This window comes from Poecile atricapillus (assembly GCF_030490865.1).
Source record: "Poecile atricapillus isolate bPoeAtr1 chromosome 32 unlocalized genomic scaffold, bPoeAtr1.hap1 SUPER_32_unloc_3, whole genome shotgun sequence".
Lineage (NCBI taxonomy): Eukaryota > Metazoa > Chordata > Aves > Passeriformes > Paridae > Poecile > Poecile atricapillus.
Window position 1 is genome coordinate 20,968 of NW_026708983.1, and position 18,199 is coordinate 39,166.

Here is an 18,199-nt window from a genome sequence, read left to right on the forward strand (position 1 = left end):
CCCAAAATGACCCCAAAATCACCCGAAAATGACCCAAAAACACCCAAAATGACCCAAAAACACCCAAAAAACACCCAAAAACACCCAAAAATGACCCAAAAATGACCCAAAAACACCCGAAAATGACCCAAAACCTACAAAAACGCCAAAAATCACCCCAAAACCACCCCAAAAACACCCAAAATCACCCCAAACTCACCCAAAATCACCCCAAAAACACCTGAAAATGACCCAAAATCACCCCAAAAATAATCTAAAAATCACCCCAAAATCACCCCAAAAACACCCCAAAAATGACCCAAAATCACCCAAAAAACACCCAAAAAACAAAAACACCCCAAAGAAACCCCAAAAACACCCAAAATTACCCCAAAATCACCCCAAAATGACCCAAAACCAGCCAAAATCACCCCAAAATTACCCCAAAATCACCCAAAAACACCTGAAAATGACCCAAAAATCACCCCAAAATCATCGAAAATCATCCAAAAACACCCCAAAAACAATAAAAACACCCCAAAATCACCCCAAAAACACCCCAAAAACATCAAAAATCACCCAAAATCATCCAAAAATCAACAAAAATCACCCCAAAATTACCCCAAAACCACCCGAAATCACCCCAAAAAAACCCCAAAATCACCCAAAACCAACAAAAATCACCAAGAATTCCCAAAAAATCCCAAAAATTCCCTCAAAATCTCCCCCAATTTTCCCAAAATCCCACAAATTTCCTAAAAATTCCCCAAATTGTCCCAAAATCCTGAAAATTCCCCCAAATTCATCCCAAAACTTAAGGAATTTCCCCCAAATCCCCCAAATTCATCCCAAAATCTCATGAATTTTCCCAAAATTCCCAAAAATTCCCCCAAAATCCTGAAAATTTTCCCCAAAATTCCCCAAATTCCCCAAAAATTCCCCAAAATTCCCCAAATTCACCCCAAATTTTTGGGAATTTTCCCAAATTTCCCCAAAATTCCCCAAAATCCCCCAAAATTCCCTGAAAATTCCCCAAAAATTCCCCAAATTTTCCCAAAATCCCCCAAATTCACCCCAAATCTTCGGGAATTTTTCCAAATTTCCCAAAAATTCCCCAAAATTCCCCCAAAATTCCCCAAGAATTCCCAAAATTCCCAAAAAATCCTAAAAAATTTCCCAAAATTCCCCAAAATTCCCAAAATTTCCCCCAAAATTCCCCCAAAAATTCCCCAAAATTCCCGAAATTCCCCCAAATTCCCAAATTTTCCCAAAATCCCCCAAATTCACTCCAAATTTTCGGGAATTTTCCCAAAATTCCCAAAATTCCCCCAAAATTCCCCAAAATTCCCCAAGAATTCCCGAATTCCCAAAAATTCCCAAAAATTTCCCAAAATCCCCCAAAATTCCCCCAAAATTCCCCAAAATTTCCCAAAAGTTCCCCCAAAATTCCCCCAAATTTCCCAAATTTTCCCAAAATTCCCCCAAAATTCCCAAATTTTCCCAAAATCCCCCAAATTCACCCCAAATTTCCCAAAAATTCCCCAAGAATTCCCAAAATTCCCAAAAAATCCCCAAAAATTTCCCAAAATCCCCCAAAATCTCCCCAAAATTCCCGAATTTTCCCAAAAATTCCCAAAAATTCCCCCAAAATTCCCCAAAATTCCCAAAAATTCCCAAAAAATCCCCAAAAATTCCCCAAAATTCCCCAAAAATTCCCCAAAATTCCCAAAAATTCCCAAAAATTCCCCAAGAATTCCCAAAAAATTCCCAAAAAATCACCAAAATCCCCCAAAAATTCCCCAAAATTCCCGAAATTCCCCCAAATTCCCAAATTTTCCCAAAATCCCCCAAATTCCCCCCAAATCTTCGGGAATTTTCCCCAAATTCCGGAATTTTCCGCAGTTCCCCCCCCAGTGACGTCACCTCGGAGCCGCCCTGGGCCTCCTGCGCAGGTGAGGGGGGAGGGGAGGGGTTTTGGGGACATTTTGGGGGATTTTGGGAAATTTGGGAATTTTGGGAAATTTTGGGGGGAATTTTGGGGAGAATTTGGGGAATTTTGGGAAATTTTGGGTGGATTTTTGGTGATTTTGGGTGGATTTTGGGAAATTTTGGGAAATTTTGGGGGGAATTTTGGGGGGAATTTTGGGAAAATTTGGGGAATTTTGGGGAATTTTGGGAAAATTTGGGTGGAATTTGGGGGATTTTGGGGGAATTTTGGTGGATTTTGGGAAATTTTGGGGGAATTTTGGGGAATTTTGGGGGAATTTTGGGAAATTTGGGTGGGAATTTTGGGGATTTTGGGTTCATTTTGGGTGGAATTTGGGAAATTTGGGGATTTTGGGTGGAATTCGGGGGATTTTGGAAAATTTGGGGAATTTTGGGGGGAATTTTGGTGATTTTGGGGAATTTTGGGTGGAATTTGGGAAAATTTGGGAAATTTTGGGAATTTGGGGAATTTTGGGGAATTTTGGGAATTTTGGGGGGAATTTTGGGGAGAATTTGGGGGATTTTGGGAAAATTTGGGGGAAATTTTGGCAATTTTGGGTGGATTTTGGGGGCATTTTGGGAAAATTTTGGGAATTTTGGGAAATTTTGGGGGAATTTTGGGGATTTTGGGGAATTTTGGGAATTTTGGGGGGAATTTTGGGGAATTTTGGGGGAATTTGGGAAAATTTGGGAAATTTTGGGGGATTTTGGGAAAAATTTGGGGAATTTTGGGAATTTTGGGGAATTTTGGGGGAATTTTGGGACAATTTGGGTGGAATTTGGGTGGATTTTGGGGGATTTTGGGAAAATTTGGGGAATTTTGGGGGGAATTTTGGGTGGAATTCGGGGGATTTTGGGGAATTTTGGGGAAATTTTGGGAATTTTGGGGAGAATTTTGGTGATTTTGGGAAATTTGGGTCATTTTGGGTGGAATTTGGGGGGATTTTGGGGGAAATTTTGGCGATTTTGGGAAAATTTGGGTGGATTTGGGGAAATTTGGGAATTTTGGGTGGAATTCGGGGGATTTTGGGAAAATTTGGGGGAATTTTGGGGGGAATTTTGGTGATTTTGGGGCAATTTTGGGAAAATTTGGGGAATTTTGGGGGAATTTTGGGTGGAATTTGGGGGATTTTGGGTGGAATTTGGGAGATTTGGGGATTTTGGGTGGAATTCGGGGGATTTTGGAAAATTTGGGGAATTTTGGGGGGAATTTTGGGGATTTTGGGGCAATTTTGGGAAAATTTGGGGAATTTTGGGGGAATTTTGGGGAATTTTGGGTGGAATTTGGGTGGATTTTGGGAAATTTTGGGGAAATTTTGGGAATTTGGGGGAATTTTGGGGGGAATTTGGGGGATTTTGGGAAATTTGGGAAAATTTGGGAAATTTTGGGGAATTTTGGGGGAATTTCGGGGATTTTGGGTGGATTTTGGGGGATTTTGGGTCATTTTGGGAAATTTTGGGGAATTTTGGGTGGAATTTTGGGTGGATTTTGGGGAATTTGGGAAAATTTGGGAAATTTTGGGTGGAATTTGGGGGATTTTGGGAAAATTTGGGAATTTTGGGGGGAATTTTGGGGAGAATTTGGGGGATTTTGGGAAAATTTGGGAAATTTTGGGGGAATTTTGGGAATTTTGGTGATTTTGGGTCATTTTGGGTGGATTTTGGGTTAATTTTGGGAAATTCTGGGTGGAATTTGGGGGATTTTGGGGGATTTTGGGAATTTTGGGGAATTTTGGGTGGATTTTGGGGGGATTTTGGGAAAATTTTGGAATTTTGGGTGGATTTTGGGGAATTTTGGGAAATTTTGGGGAATTTTGGGAAATTTTGGGGAATTTTGGGTGGAATTTGGGGGATTTTGGGAAAAATTTGGGGAATTTGGGGAATTTTGGGAGGAATTTGGGGAATTTTGGGGGGAATTTTGGGGAATTTTGGGTGGAATTCAGGGGATTTTGGGTCATTTTGGGAGATTTTGGGTAGAATTTGGGTCATTTTGGGAGGAATTTGGGTCATTTTTTATCAATTTTGATTAATTTTAACCCAATTTTAATCCAATTTTGGTTGATTTTAATCCGATTTTTATTAATTTTGGTTAATTTTTATTAATTTTTATTAATTTTTATCAACTTTAATTGGTTTTTCCCAATTTCCTCCGATTTTCCCCGAAATTTCGCAGGCGGGAGCTCCGAGGATGAGGATGAGCCCCTCCCCCCGCGAGGCCCCTCCCCCTCCCCTCCCCCCAGCCCCGCCCCCTCCCCGCCCCTCCCCCACCTGCGCTTCGAGATCAGCAGCGAGGACGGGCTGAGGGTGACGGCGCCCAGCCTGGAGGGTACTGGTTATACTGGTTTATACTGGTTTATACTGGTTTATACTGGTTTGGACTGGGTTATACTGGTTTATACTGGTTTGGACTGGTTTGGATGGGTTTGGACTGGTTTATACTGGTTTGGACTGGGTTATACTGGGTTAGACTGGTTTGGACTGGTTTATACTGGTTTATACTGGGTTATACTGGTTTGGACTGGGTTATACTGGTTTGGACTGGTTTGGACTGGGTTAGACTGGTTTATACTGGTTTGGACTGGGTTAGACTGGTTTATACTGGTTTGGACTGGGTTATACTGGTTTGGACTGGTTTGGACTGGGTTAGACTGGTTTGGACTGGGTTTGGACTGGTTTGGACTGGTTTATACTGGTTAGACTGGTTTATACTGGTTTATACTGGTTTGGACTGGTTTATACTGGTTTGGACTGGGTTATACTGGGTTAGACTGGTTTGGACTGGTTTGGACTGGTTTGGACTGGTTTGGATTGGGTTATACTGGCTTATACTGGTTTAGACTGGTTTAGACTGGTTTATACTGGGTTAGACTGGTTTAGACTGGGTTAGACTGGTTTATACTGGGTTAGACTGGTTTGGACTGGTTTATACTGGTTTGGACTGGGTTATACTGGTTTGGACTGGTTTATACTGGTTTATACTGGTTTGGATTGGGTTATACTGGTTTGGACTGGGTTATACTGGTTTATACTGGTTTGGACTGGGTTTGGACTGGTTTATACTGGGTTATACTGGTTTATACTGGTTTGGACTGGGTTATACTGGTTTGGACTGGGTTAGACTGGTTTATACTGGTTTATATTGGTTTGGATTGGGTTATACTGGTTTGGACTGGTTTATACTGGTTTGGACTGGTTTGGATTGAGTTATACTGGTTTATACTGGTTGATATTGGTTTGGGCTGGTTTGGATTGGGTTATACTGAGTTATACTGGTTTATACTGGTTTGGACTGGTTTATATTGGGTTATACTGGTTTGGACTGGGTTTGGACTGGTTTGGCTTGGGTTATACTGGTTTGGACTGGTTTATACTGGTTTGGACTGGGTTATACTGGTTTGGACTGGTTTATACTGGTTTATACTGGTTTGGACTGGGTTATACTGGTTTAGACTGGTTTGGACTGGTTTATACTGGTTTGGACTGGTTTGGACTGGGTTATACTGAGTTATACTGGTTTATACTGGTTTGGACTGGGTTAGACTGGTTTGGACTGGTTTATACTGGTTTAGACTGGGTTAGACTGGTTTGGATTGGGTTATACTGGTTTATACTGGTTTAGACTGGTTTATACTGGTTTAGACTGGTTTGGATTGGTTTATACTGGTTTGGACTGGTTTGGACTGGGTTATACTGAGTTATACTGGTTTATACTGGTTTGGACTGGGTTAGACTGGTTTATACTGGTTTATACTGGTTTATACTGCTTTGGACTGGTTTATACTGGTTTATACTGGTTTATACTGGTTTAGACTGGTTTAGACTGGTTTGGATGAGTTTGGACTGGGTTAGACTGGTTTGGACTGGTTTGGACTGGATTATACTGGTTTATACTGGTTTAGACTGGGTTATACTGGTTTATACTGGTTTGGACTGGGAGGGGATTTAAGGGGGTTTTTAGGGGGAATTTTGGGATATTTTAGGTTGGATTTTGGGGGGAATTTTGGGAGATTTTTGGGACAATTTGGGGGAATTTTGGGACAATTTTTGGGGGAATTTTTTGGTGTTTTTGGGGGAATTTTGGGGAAAATTTTGAGGGAATTTTGGGATATTTTAGGTTGGATTTTGGGGCATTTTTGGGGGGATTTTGGGGAGGATTTTGGGACAATTTGGGGGAATTTTGAGACAATTTTGGGGGGATTTTTTGGTGGTTTTGGGGGGATTTTGGGGAGGATTTTTTGGTGTTTTTGGGGGGATTTTGGGTTGGATTTTGGGGGAATTTTGGGAAATTTTAGGTTGGATTTTGGGGTGATTTTGGGGGGAATTTTGGGGAGGATTTTGGGACAATTTGGGGGAATTTTGGGGAGATTTTGGGGGGAATTTTGGGGAGGATTTTGGGACAATTTGGGGGAATTTTGGGGGAATTTTTTGGTGTTTTTGGGGGAATTTTGGGTTGGATTTTGGGGGGATTTTGGGTTGGATTTTGGGGGAATTTTGGGATATTTTGGGATATTTTGGGGTCGCCCCACAGGCGCCTGGCGGGCGGTGCTGGAGCGGGTGCAGGAGGCTCGAGCCAACGCCCACCTGAGACACCTGAGCTTCGCAGGTGAGACCCCCAAAAACATCAAAAACACCCCAAAAAATGGCCCAAAAACACCCCAAAATACACCAAAATCACCCCAAAAAATCACCCCAAAATCATCTAAAAATCACCCCAAAAACACCCAAAAATCATCTAAAAATCACCCCAAAAACCACCAAAAACACCCCAAAAAATCACCCAAAAACCACCAAAAACACCCCAAAAAATCACCCAAAAACCACCAAAAACACCCCAAAATCATCTAAAAATCACCCCAAAAACCGCCAAAAACACCCCAAAAAATCACCCAAAACCACCTCAAAATACACCAAAATCACCCCAAAAAAATTACCCCAAAATCATCTAAAAATCACCCCAAAAACACCCAAAATACATCAAAAATCACCCCAAAAAACCACCAAAAACACCCCAAAAAATCACCCAAAAACACCTCAAAATACACTAAAATCACCCCAAAAAAATCACCCAAAAATCATCAAAAAATCACCCAAAAAACACCCAAAAACCACCAAAAACACCCCAAAATCATCTAAAAATCACCCAAAAAACACCCAAAAACCACCAAAAACACCCCAAAATCATCTAAAAATCACCCCAAAAACACCCCAAAAAATCACCCAAAAACACCTCAAAATACACCAAAATCACCCCAAAAAAATCATCCAAAAATCATCTAAAAATCACCCCAAAAACACCCAAAATACACCAAAAATCACCCCAAAACCCACCAAAAACACCCCAAAAAATCACCTAAAAATCATGTAAAAATCACTAAAAAATCACCAAGAAAATTGCCCCAAAATCACCCAAAAATCACCTCAAAATGACCCAAAAACCACCCAAAAACCACCCAAAAATTGCCCAAAAACCACCAAAATCACCCTAAAAAAATGACCCCAAAATCACCCAAGAATTGCCAAAAAAATCACCCAAAATACACCAAAAATCACCCCAAAAAATCACCCTGAAATCATCAGAAAATCACCCAAAAATCACCGAAAAATGACCGAAAAAACTGCCCCAAAATCACCCAAAAATCGGCCAAAAAATCACCCCAAAATCACCCAAAAATGAGAGAAAAAATCGCCACAAAATGACCCAAAAATCACCAAAAATCACCCAAAAATCACCTCAAAATCAACCCCAAAATGATCTAAAAATCACCCAAAAATGACCAAAAAACTGTCCCAAAATCACCAAAAAATCACCTCAAAATCACCAAAAAATCATCCAAAAATGACCCAAAAAATCATCTAAAAATCACCCAAAAATCATCTCAAAATCACCCAAAAAATCGCCTCAAAATCACCCCAAAATCACCTCAAAATGACCCAAAAATTGCCTCAAAATCACCCAAAAATCACCTCAAAATCACCCAAAAATCACCCAAAAATCACCCAAAAATCACCTCAAAATCAACCCCAAAATCATCAAAAAATCACCCAAAAATGACCAAAAAACTGTCCCAAAATCACCAAAAAATCACCTCAAAATCACCCAAAAATCACCCAAAAATCACCTCAAAATCACCCAAAAATCACCCAAAAATCACCCAAAAATCGCCCAAAAATCAGCCCAAAATCACCCAAAAAATCGCCTCAAAATGACCCCAAAATCACCAAAAATCACCTCAAAATCACCCAAAAATCACCTCAAAATCACCCCAAAATCACCCAAAAATTGCCCCAAAATCGCCCAAAAATCACCTCAAAATCACCCAAAAATCCCCTCAAAATCACCCAAAAATCACCCAAAATCACTCAAAAATCAGCCCCAAAATCACCCAAAAATCACCTCAAAATCACCCAAAAATCACCTCAAAATCACCTCAAAATCACCCAAAAATCACCTCAAAATCACCCAAAAATGACCCAAAAAATAATCTAAAAACCACCAAAAAATCACCTCAAAATGACCCAAAAATCAGCCCAAAATCACCCAAAAATGACCCAAAAAATCACCTCAAAATCACCCAAAAATCACCTCAAAATCGCCTCAAAATCACCCAAAAATCACCTCAAAATCACCCAAAAATCGCCTCAAAATCACCCAAAAATGACCAAAAAAATCATCTAAAAATCACCCAAAAATCACCTCAAAATCACCCCAAAATCACTAAAAAATTGCCCCAAAATCGCCCAAAAATCACCTCAAAATCACACAAAAATCACCTCAAAATCACCCAAAAATGACCCAAAAAATCATCTAAAAATCACCTCAAAATGACCCAGAAATCGCTTCAAAATCACCCAAAAAATCACCTCAAAATCACCCAAAAATCACCCCAAAATCACCTCAAAATCATTTCAAAATCACCCAAAAATCACCTCAAAATCTCCCCAAGAATAATTTTGAAGCCCCCAGACCCCATTTCAAACCCCTGGACGCCATTTTGTTTCCCCCGGACGCCATTTTGTTTCCCCTGGACGCCATTTTGAAGCCCCCAGACCCATTTTAAACCCCCCAGACCCCATTTTGAAGCCCCCAGACCCATTTTAACTCCCCTGAACGCCATTTTGAAGCCATCAGATGCCATTTTGATTCCCCTGGACGCCATTTTAACCCCCTCAGACCCCATTTCGAAGCCCCCAGACCCACTTTAACCCCATTTTGAAGCCCCCAGACCCATTTTAAACACTCCAGACTCTGTTTTAAAGCCCCCAGACCCATTTTAACCCCCCGGCACCATTTTGTTTTCCTGGGACGCCATTTTGATTCCCCTGGACGCCATTTTAACCCCCTCAGACCCCATTTTGAAGCCCCCAGACCCATTTTAACCCCATTTTGAGGCCCCCAGACCCATTTTAACCACCCCCAGACCCATTTTAACCACTCCAGACCCTGTTTTGAGGCCCCCAGACCCATTTTAACCGCCCCAGACCCCATTTCAAACCTCTGGACGCCATTTTGAAGCCCCGGGACGCCATTTTGAAGTCCTCAGACCCCATTTTAACCCCATTTCAAAGCCCCCAGACCCAATTCTGAAGCCCCCAGACCCATTTTAACCCCCCCCAAACCCCACTTTAAAGCCCCCAGACCCATTTTAACCCCTCCCCGGGCAGGAATGAGCGGGCTGAGGCTGCTGGGGATCCACCACGACGCCGTGGTTTTCCTGCTGGGAACCCCCAGACCCATTTTAACCCCATTTTAAAGCCCCCAGACCCATTTTAACCAGCCCCAGACCCATTTTAACCACCCCCAGATCCATTTTAATCCCCCCCGACCCCATTTCAAACCCCTGGACGCCATTTTGAAGCCCCCAGACGCCATTTTTATTTCCCCGGACGCCATTTTAACCCCCTCAGACCCCATTTCGAAGCCCCCAGACCCATTTTAACCCCATTTTGAAGCCCCCAGACCCATTTTAACCACTCCAGACCCATTTTAACCACCCCCAGACCCATTTTAACCACCCCCAGTCCCATTTTGAAGCCCCCAGACCCCATTTCAGACCCCTGGACGCCATTTTGAAATCCCTGGGACGCCATTTTGAAGCCCCCAGACCCATTTTAAACCCCCCCAAACCCCATTTTAAAGCCCCCAGACCCATTTTAACCCCTCCCCGGGCAGGAATGAGCGGGCTGAGGCTGCTGGGGATCCACCACGACGCCGTGGTTTTCCTGCTGGGAACCCCCAGACCCATTTTAACCTCATTTTAAAGGCCCCAGACCCAATTTTGAAGCCCCCAGACCCATTTTAATCCCCCCAGACCCCATTTCAAACCCCTGGCCGCCATTTTGATTCCCCTGGACGCCATTTTGAAGCCCTCAGACCCCATTTCGAAGCCCCCAGACCCATTTCAAAGCCCCCAGACCCATTTGAACCACCCGCAGACCCATTTTAACCACCCCTGGACGCCATTTTGAAGCCCCCAGACGCCATTTTGAAGGCCCCAGACCCCATTTCAAACCCCTGGACGCCATTTTGATTCCCCTGGACGCCATTTTGTTTCCCCCGGACGCCATTTTAACCACCTCAGACCCCATTTCGAAGCCCCCAGACCCATTTTAAACGCTCCAGACTCTGTTTTAAAGCCCCCAGACCCATTTGAACCCCATTCTGAAGCCCCCAGACCCATTTGAACCCCATTTTGAAGCCCCCAGACCCATTTTTACCCCCCTGGACGCCATTTTGTTTTCCTGGGACGCCATTTTGATTCCCCTGGACGCCATTTTAACCCCCTCAGGCCCCATTTCGAAGCCCCCAGACCCATTTTAACCCCATTTTGAACCCCCCAGACCCATTTTAACTCCCCCCAGACCCATTTTAACCATTCCAGACCCTGTTTTGAGGCCCCCAGACCCATTTTAATCCCCCCAGACCCCATTTCAAACCCCCAGACCCCATTTCAAACCCCTGGACGCCATTTTGAAGCCCCTGGACGCCATTTTGAAGCTCTCAGATCCCATTTTAACCCCATTTCGAAGCCCCCAGACCCAATTCTGAAGCCCCCAGACCCATTTTAACGACCCCCAGACCCATTTTAAAGCCCCCAGACCCATTTTAACCCCTCCCCGGGCAGGAATGAGCGGGCTGAGGCTGCTGGGGATCCACCACGACGCCGTGGTTTTCCTGCTGGGAACCCCCAGACCCATTTTAACCTCATTTTAAAGGCCCCAGACCCAATTTTGAAGCCCCCAGACCCATTTTAATCCCCCCAGACCCCATTTCAAACCCCTGGACGCCATTTTGTAGCCCCCAGACGCCATTTTGATTTCCCCGGACGCCATTTTAACCCCCTCAGACCCCACTTCAAAGCCCCCAGACCCATTTTAACCTTATTTTGAGGCCCCCAGACCCATTTTAACTCCCCCCAGACCCATTTTAACCACTCCAGACCCTGTTTTGAAACCCCCAGGCCCATTTTTACCCCCCTGGACGCCATTTTGAAGCCCCCAGACTCCATTTCAAACCCCTGGACGCCATTTTGTTTCCCCCGGACGCCATTTTGAAGCCCTCAGATCCCATTTTAACCCCATTTTGAAGCCCCCAGACCCAATTCTGAAGCCCCCAGACCCATTTTAACCACCCCCAGACCCATTTTAACCCCCCCCAAACCCCACTTTAAAGCCCCCAGACCCATTTTAACCCCTCCCCGGGCAGGAATGAGCGGGCTGAGGCTGCTGGGGATCCACCACGACGCCGTGGTTTTCCTGCTGGGAACCCCCAGACCCATTTTAAACCACCCCCAGACCCATTTTAACCCCATTTTAAAGGCCCCAGACCCATTTTAACCCCATTTTGAAGCCCCCAGACCCATTTTAATCCCCCCAGACTCCATTTCAAACCCCTGGACGCCATTTTGATTCCCCTGGACGCCATTTTGAAGCCCCCGGACGCCATTTTAACCACCTCAGACCCCATTTTGAAGCCCCCAGACCCATTTTAACCCCCCCCAAACCCCATTTTAGAGCCCCCAGACCCATTTTAACCCCTCCCCGGGCAGGAATGAGCGGGCTGAGGCTGCTGGGGATCCACCACGACGCCGTGGTTTTCCTGCTGGAGCAGCTGCCGGGGGCCGGGAATTGCTCCCGGTACCGGTTCCGGTACCACCCCCCCCGCCGGGAGCCCCCCCTGGCGCCCCCGCCCCGAAACCCCTCGGGATGCGCCCGCGCCGAGCTCTACCTGAGGTGACTGGGATGGACTGGGAGGGACTGGGATGGACTGGGAGGGACTGGGAGGGGATTGGGGGGCACTGGGATAAACTGGGAGGGGACTGGGATGGACTGGGAGGGGATTGGAAGGGACTGGGAGGGGATTGGAAAGGACTGGGGTACACTGGGAGGGGATTGGGATGGACTGGGAGGGACTGGGACAAACTGGGAGGGACTGGGATGAACTGGGAGGGATCTGGGAGGGACTGGGAGTGGATTGGGAGGGACTGGGGGGCACTGGGAGGGAACTGGGACAAACTGGGATGAACTGGGATAAACTGGGAGGGGACTGGGAGTGGATTGGGAGGGACTGGGACAAACTGGGAGGGAACTGGGATGAACTGGGAGAGAACTGGGAGAGTTCCAAACCCCCTGAACCCATTTTGGTGTCACTTTCAGGGGCGGGGACAACTCAGGGTGGGGAGGGGTCCCTTTATTGTGGGGGGGAGGGGTCACCCATGGGTGGGGGGGGAGGGGTCACCCATGGGTGTGGGGGAGGGGTCTGACATCCTCCCCTCCCCCACAGGAAGTGCACCTTCGACATGTTCAGCTTCCTGGCGTCGCAGCACCGCGCCCTCCCCCAGGGACCCCCTCCCCGCGAGGATGAGGAGGACGAGGTGCAGCTGAAACCCACCCGGTGAGGACCCTCCCCCACCCCAAAATCCCCTCAGGGACCCCCCAAAACCCCCTCAGGGACCCCCCCAAAAATCCCCTCAGGGACCCCCCAAAATCCCCTCAGGGAGCCCCCAAAATCCCCATCAGGGACCCCCCAAAACCCCCATCAGAGACCCCCCCCCAAAATCCCGTTCTGGGATCCCACAAAACCCCCTCAGGGACCCCCCCAAAATCCCCTCAGGGACCCCCCAAAATCCCCTCAGGGACCCCCCAAAATCCCCATCAGGGACCCCCCAAAATCCCCTTCTGGGACCCCCCAAAACCCCATCAGGGACCCCCCCAAAATCCCCTTCTGGAACCCCCCAAAACCCCCTCAGGGACCCCCCAAAATCCCCATCAGGGACCCCCCAAAATCCCCTCAGGGACCCCCCAAAATCCCCTCAGGGACCCCCCAAAATCCCCTCAGGGACCCCCCAAAATCCCTCAGGGACCCCCCAAAATCCCCTTAGGGACCCCCCAAAATCCCCTCAGGGACCCCCCAAAATCCCCTCAGGGACCCCCCCCCAAAATCCCCTCAGGGACCCCCCAAAATCCCCTCAGGGACCCCCCAAAATCCCCTTCAGGGACCCCCCAAAATCCCCTCAGGGACCCCCCAAAATCCCCTCAGGGACCCCCCAAAACCCCCTCAGGGACCCCCCAAAACCCCCTCAGGGACCCCCCAAAACCCCCTCAGGGACCCCCAAAAACCCCCTCAGGGACCCCCCCCAAAATCCCCTCAGGGACCCCCCAAAACCCCCTCAGGGACCCCCCAAAATCCCCTCAGGGACCCCCCAAAATCCCCTCAGGGACCCCCCCCAAAATCCTCTCAGGGACCCCCCAAAACCCCCTCAGGGACCCCCCAAAATCCCCTCAGGGACCCCCCAAAATCCCCTCAGGGACCCCCCCCCAAAATCCCCCTCAGGGACCCCCCAAAATCCCCATCAGGGACCCCCCAAAATCCCATCAGGGACCCCCCAAAATCCCCTCAGGGACCCCCAAAATCCCCTCAGGGACCCCCCAAAATCCCCTCAGGGACCCCCCAAAATCCCCCTCAGGAACCCCCCAAAATCCCCTCAGGGACCCCCCCCAAAATCCCCTCAGGGACCCCCCCCCAAAATCCCCTCAGGGACCCCCCAAAATCCCCTCAGGGACCCCCCCCCAAAATCCCCATCAGGGACCCCCCAAAACCCCCTCAGGGACCCCCCAAAAATCCAAAGACCCCTCCCCAAAATTGCTCCTCTATGGGACCCTATGGGTAGACCTGGTGTCCCTCCCCACCATTGGGACCCCCAAAGGTCACCCCCAAAATTTTGGGGACCCCCCAGCACCCTTGGGTGACCCCCAAATTCCTGGGAACCCCAAAATCCCCTCAGAGACCCCCAATATCCATCAGAGACCCCCAAAATCCCTTCAGGGAACCCCAAAATCCCTTCAGGGACCCTTTTTTGGGGGAGATTTGGGATTTTTGGGATTTCTTGGAGGGGATTTTTGGGGGGGGGATTTTGGGGTTTTGGGGGGGGGATTTTTGGGGGGGATTTGGGGATTTTTTGGGGGCTCAATTTGGGACTTTTTTGGGATTTTTTGGGGAATTTTTGGGATATTTTGGGGGGATTTTTTTGGGGTGGGTTTGGGGATTTTTGGGATTTTTTGGCGTTGGATTTTGGGATTTTTGGGGGGAATTTTGGGAATTTTTGGGGGGGATTTTTGTGATATTTTGGGGGGGATTTTTTTTGGGGTGGTTTTGGGGATTTTGGGGATTTTTTGGCGTTGGATTTTGGGATTTTGGGGGGAATTTTGGGAATTTTTGGGGGGATTTTGGGGATATTTGGGGGGGGATTTTTTTGGCGTTGGATTTGGGGATTTTTGGGGGGAATTTTGGGGGGAATTTTGGGAATTTTGGGGGGGGATTTTTTTGGGGTGGATTTGGGGATTTTTGGGGTTATTTTGGGGGGAGGTTTTGGGGGGTCCCCCCCGGTTTTGGGGACCCCCTGACGCCCCCCCAGTCGCGCCACCAGCCTGGAGCTGCCCATGGCCATGCGCTTCCGACACCTGAAGAGAACGGCCAAGGAGGCGGTGGGGGTCTATCGGTGAGTGGGGACACCTGGGGACACACCTGGGGACACCTGGGGACATCTGGGGACACCTGGGGACACCTGGGGGGCATTTGGGGACACCTTGGAGACATTTGGGGACACCTGGGGACATCTGGGGACACCCAGGACACACTTGGGCACACCTGGAGGGTGTCTGGGGACACCTGAGGGGCATCTGGGGACACCTGGGGGACATTTGGGGACACCTGGGGACACCTGGGGACACCTGGGGGACATTTGGAGACACCTGGGGACACCTGGGGGACGTTTGGGGACACCTGGAACACACCTGGGGACACCTGGACACACCTGGGGACACCTGGGGTGGATTTTTAGCAGGATTTAAGGTTTTCCAGCAGGAATTTTGGGGGAATTTTTAGGATTTCCCAGGCGAATTTTTTGGGGAAAAAATTTGGGATTTGAGGAAATTTTTTTTCTAAATTTTAAAATTTTGGAAATTTGGAAAAATTTGGGGTTTTTTGGGTGTTTTTTTTTTCCAGTTCAGCCATTCACGGGCGGGGTCTGTTCTGCAAGCGGAACATCGAGGCCGGAGAGATGGTGATAGAATATTCCGGAATCGTCGTGCGCTCCGTGCTGACCGACAAGCGGGAAAAGTTCTACGACAGCAAGGTGAGCAAAATTTGGGGTGAAAAACCCCAAAAAACGGCAAAAACGGCCCAAAAAAATGGGGAGAAAAAATGGAGGAAAGGGAATTTTCCTTAAAAAATGGGGGAAAGGGAAATTGGGGGAAAATGGGAGGGGCGTCCTTAAAAAAATGGGGGGGAAACGTCAAAAATGAGGAAAATTGGGAGGGAAAATGCAAAATTTGGGGGGGAAAGTGGAAAAAATGGAGGAAAATTGAGGGGGAATTGTGGGGAAATGTGAGGGGAAAAGGGCAGGAAAACGTGAGGGGAAAATGGTGGAAAATGTGAGGGGAAAATGGAGGAAAATGTGAGGGGAAAATGGCGGGAAACGTGAGGGGAAAATGGCGGAAATCGTGAGGGGAAAAGGGTGGGAAATGTGAGGGGAAAATGGAGGGAAATGTGAGGGGAAAAGGGCGGGAAAACGTGAGGGGAAAATGGTGGAAATCGTGAGGGGAAAATGGCGGAAATCGTGAGGGGAAAAGGGCGGGAAATGTGAGGGGAAAATGGAGGAAAATGTGAGGAGAAAATGGAGGAAAATGTGAGGGGAAAAGGGTGGGAAACGTGAGGGGAAAAGGGTGGAAATCGTGAGGGGAAAATGGCGGAAATTGTGAGGGGAAAATGGAGGAAAATGTGAGGGGGAAATGGTGGAAAATGTGAGGGGAAAAGGGCGGGAAATGTGAGGGGAAAATGGAGGAAAATGTGAGGGGGAAAGGGCAGGAAACATGAGGGGAAAAGGGCGGGAAAACGTGAGGGGAAAATGGTGGAAATCGTGAGGAGAAAAGGGCGGGAAAACGTGAGGGGAAAATGGCGGAAATCGTGAGGGTAAAAGGGCGGGAAATGTGAGGGGAAAATGGCGGGAAAATTATGGGATGACCAAACTTTTCTGATATCCAACATCCTTGACCACACCCAACTCTTGACCACACCCCAACCCTTGATCTCCTCCAACCCTTGACCTCCAACTCTTGACCAAACCCCAACCCTTGACCTCCAACCCTTGACCTCCAACCCTTGATCTCCAAACCTTGACCCCCAAACCTTGACCACACCCCAACCTTGATCTCCAACCCTTGACCTCCAACTCTTGACCACACCCCAACCTTGATCTCCAACCCTTGACCTCCAACCCTTGATCTCCAACCCTTGACCACACCCCAACCCTTGATCTCCAACCCTTGATCTCCAACTTTTGACCACACCCAACCTTTGACCACCTCCAAACCTTGATCTCCTCCAACCCTTGATCTCCAACCCTTGACCACCTCCAACTCTTGACCACCTTCAACTCTTGACCATCTCCAACCCTCGATTTCCAACTCTTGACCACCTCCAAACCTTGACCACACCCCCAACCTTGATCTCCAACCCTTGATCTCCAATCCTTGATCTCCAACTTTTGACCACACCCAACCCTTGACCACACCCCAACCTTTGACCACCTCCAAACCTTGATCTCCAACCCTTGACCTCCAAACCTTGACCACACCCCAACCCTTGATCTCCAACCCTTGACCTCCAACCCTTGACCTCCAACCCTTGACCTTCAACCCTTGATCTCCAACCCTTGACCACACACAAACCTTGACCACACCCAAACCTTGATCTCCAACCCTTGATCTCCAACCCTTGACCTCCAACTCTTGATCTCCAACCCTTGATCTCCAACCCTTGACCCCCAAACCTTGACCACACCCCAAACCTTGATCTCCAACCCTTGATCTCCTCCAAACCTTGACCTCCAACTTTCAATCTCCAAACTTTGACCACACCCCAAACCTTGACCTCCAACCCTTGATCTCCAACCCTTGACCTTCAACCCTTGATCTCCAACCCTTGACCACACCTCAACCTTTGATCTCCAATCCTTGACCACACCCCAAACCTTGATCTTCTCCAACCCTTGATCTCCAACCCTTGATCTCCAAACCTTTGGCCACTCCCAACCTTTGATCACCTCCAACCCTTGACCACCTCCAACCCTTGATCTCCAACCCTTGATCTCCAACCCTTGACCACACCCAAACCTTGACCTCTAACCCTTGATCTCCAACCTTTGACCACCTCCAAACCTTGATCTCCTCCAACCCTTGATCTCCAACCCTTGATCTCCAACCCTTGACCACACCTCAACCTTTGATCTCCAAACCTTGACCACACCCCAACCCTTGACCTTCAATCCTTGATCTCCAACCCTTGACCACACCCCAACCTTCTCCTCCCCACCGCAGGGCATCGGCTGTTACATGTTCCGCATCGACGAGGCCGAGGTGGTGGACGCCACCATGCACGGCAGCGCCGCGCGCTTCATCAACCACTCGTGCGAGCCCAACTGCTACTCGCGCGTCATCCACGTGGAAGGTCACAAACGCATCGTCATCTTCGCCCTGCGCCGCATCCTGCGCGGCGAGGAGCTCACCTACGACTACAAGTTCCCCATCGAGGAACCGGCGGCCAAGCTGCCCTGCAACTGCGGCGCCCGGCGGTGCCGGCGGTTCCTCAACTGAGCTCTGGGGTGGTTTTTTTGGGGTTTGGGGGAGGTTCTGGAGATGTTTTTTGGGGTGTGGTGGGGTTGGAGGTGGAGTTTTGGAG

General features: G+C 48.0%; 1 protein-coding gene and 1 long non-coding RNA gene across 2 annotated transcripts; one reads left to right on the plus strand and one right to left on the minus strand.

Annotated features, from left to right (window-relative positions):
* Positions 1-4,207: 4,207 nt before the first annotated feature.
* On the plus strand, positions 4,208-18,191 carry LOC131574008 (histone-lysine N-methyltransferase 2B-like). Its single transcript, XM_058828385.1, has 7 exons — positions 4,208-4,291; positions 6,494-6,568; positions 12,012-12,195; positions 12,746-12,856; positions 14,877-14,960; positions 15,467-15,596; positions 17,839-18,191. Exons 3-7 carry the CDS (start codon positions 12,014-12,016, stop codon positions 18,112-18,114), a joined length of 783 nt encoding a protein of 260 aa, XP_058684368.1. The 5' UTR covers positions 4,208-4,291; positions 6,494-6,568; positions 12,012-12,013; the 3' UTR covers positions 18,115-18,191.
* LOC131574010 (uncharacterized) lies at positions 16,479-17,317 on the minus strand. The gene is made up of 3 exons (XR_009276337.1): positions 17,242-17,317; positions 17,086-17,151; positions 16,479-16,508 (listed from the first exon to the last, which is right to left on the minus strand). It is a non-coding gene; the product is annotated as an uncharacterized LOC131574010 (long non-coding RNA).
* Positions 18,192-18,199: the final 8 nt, after the last annotated feature.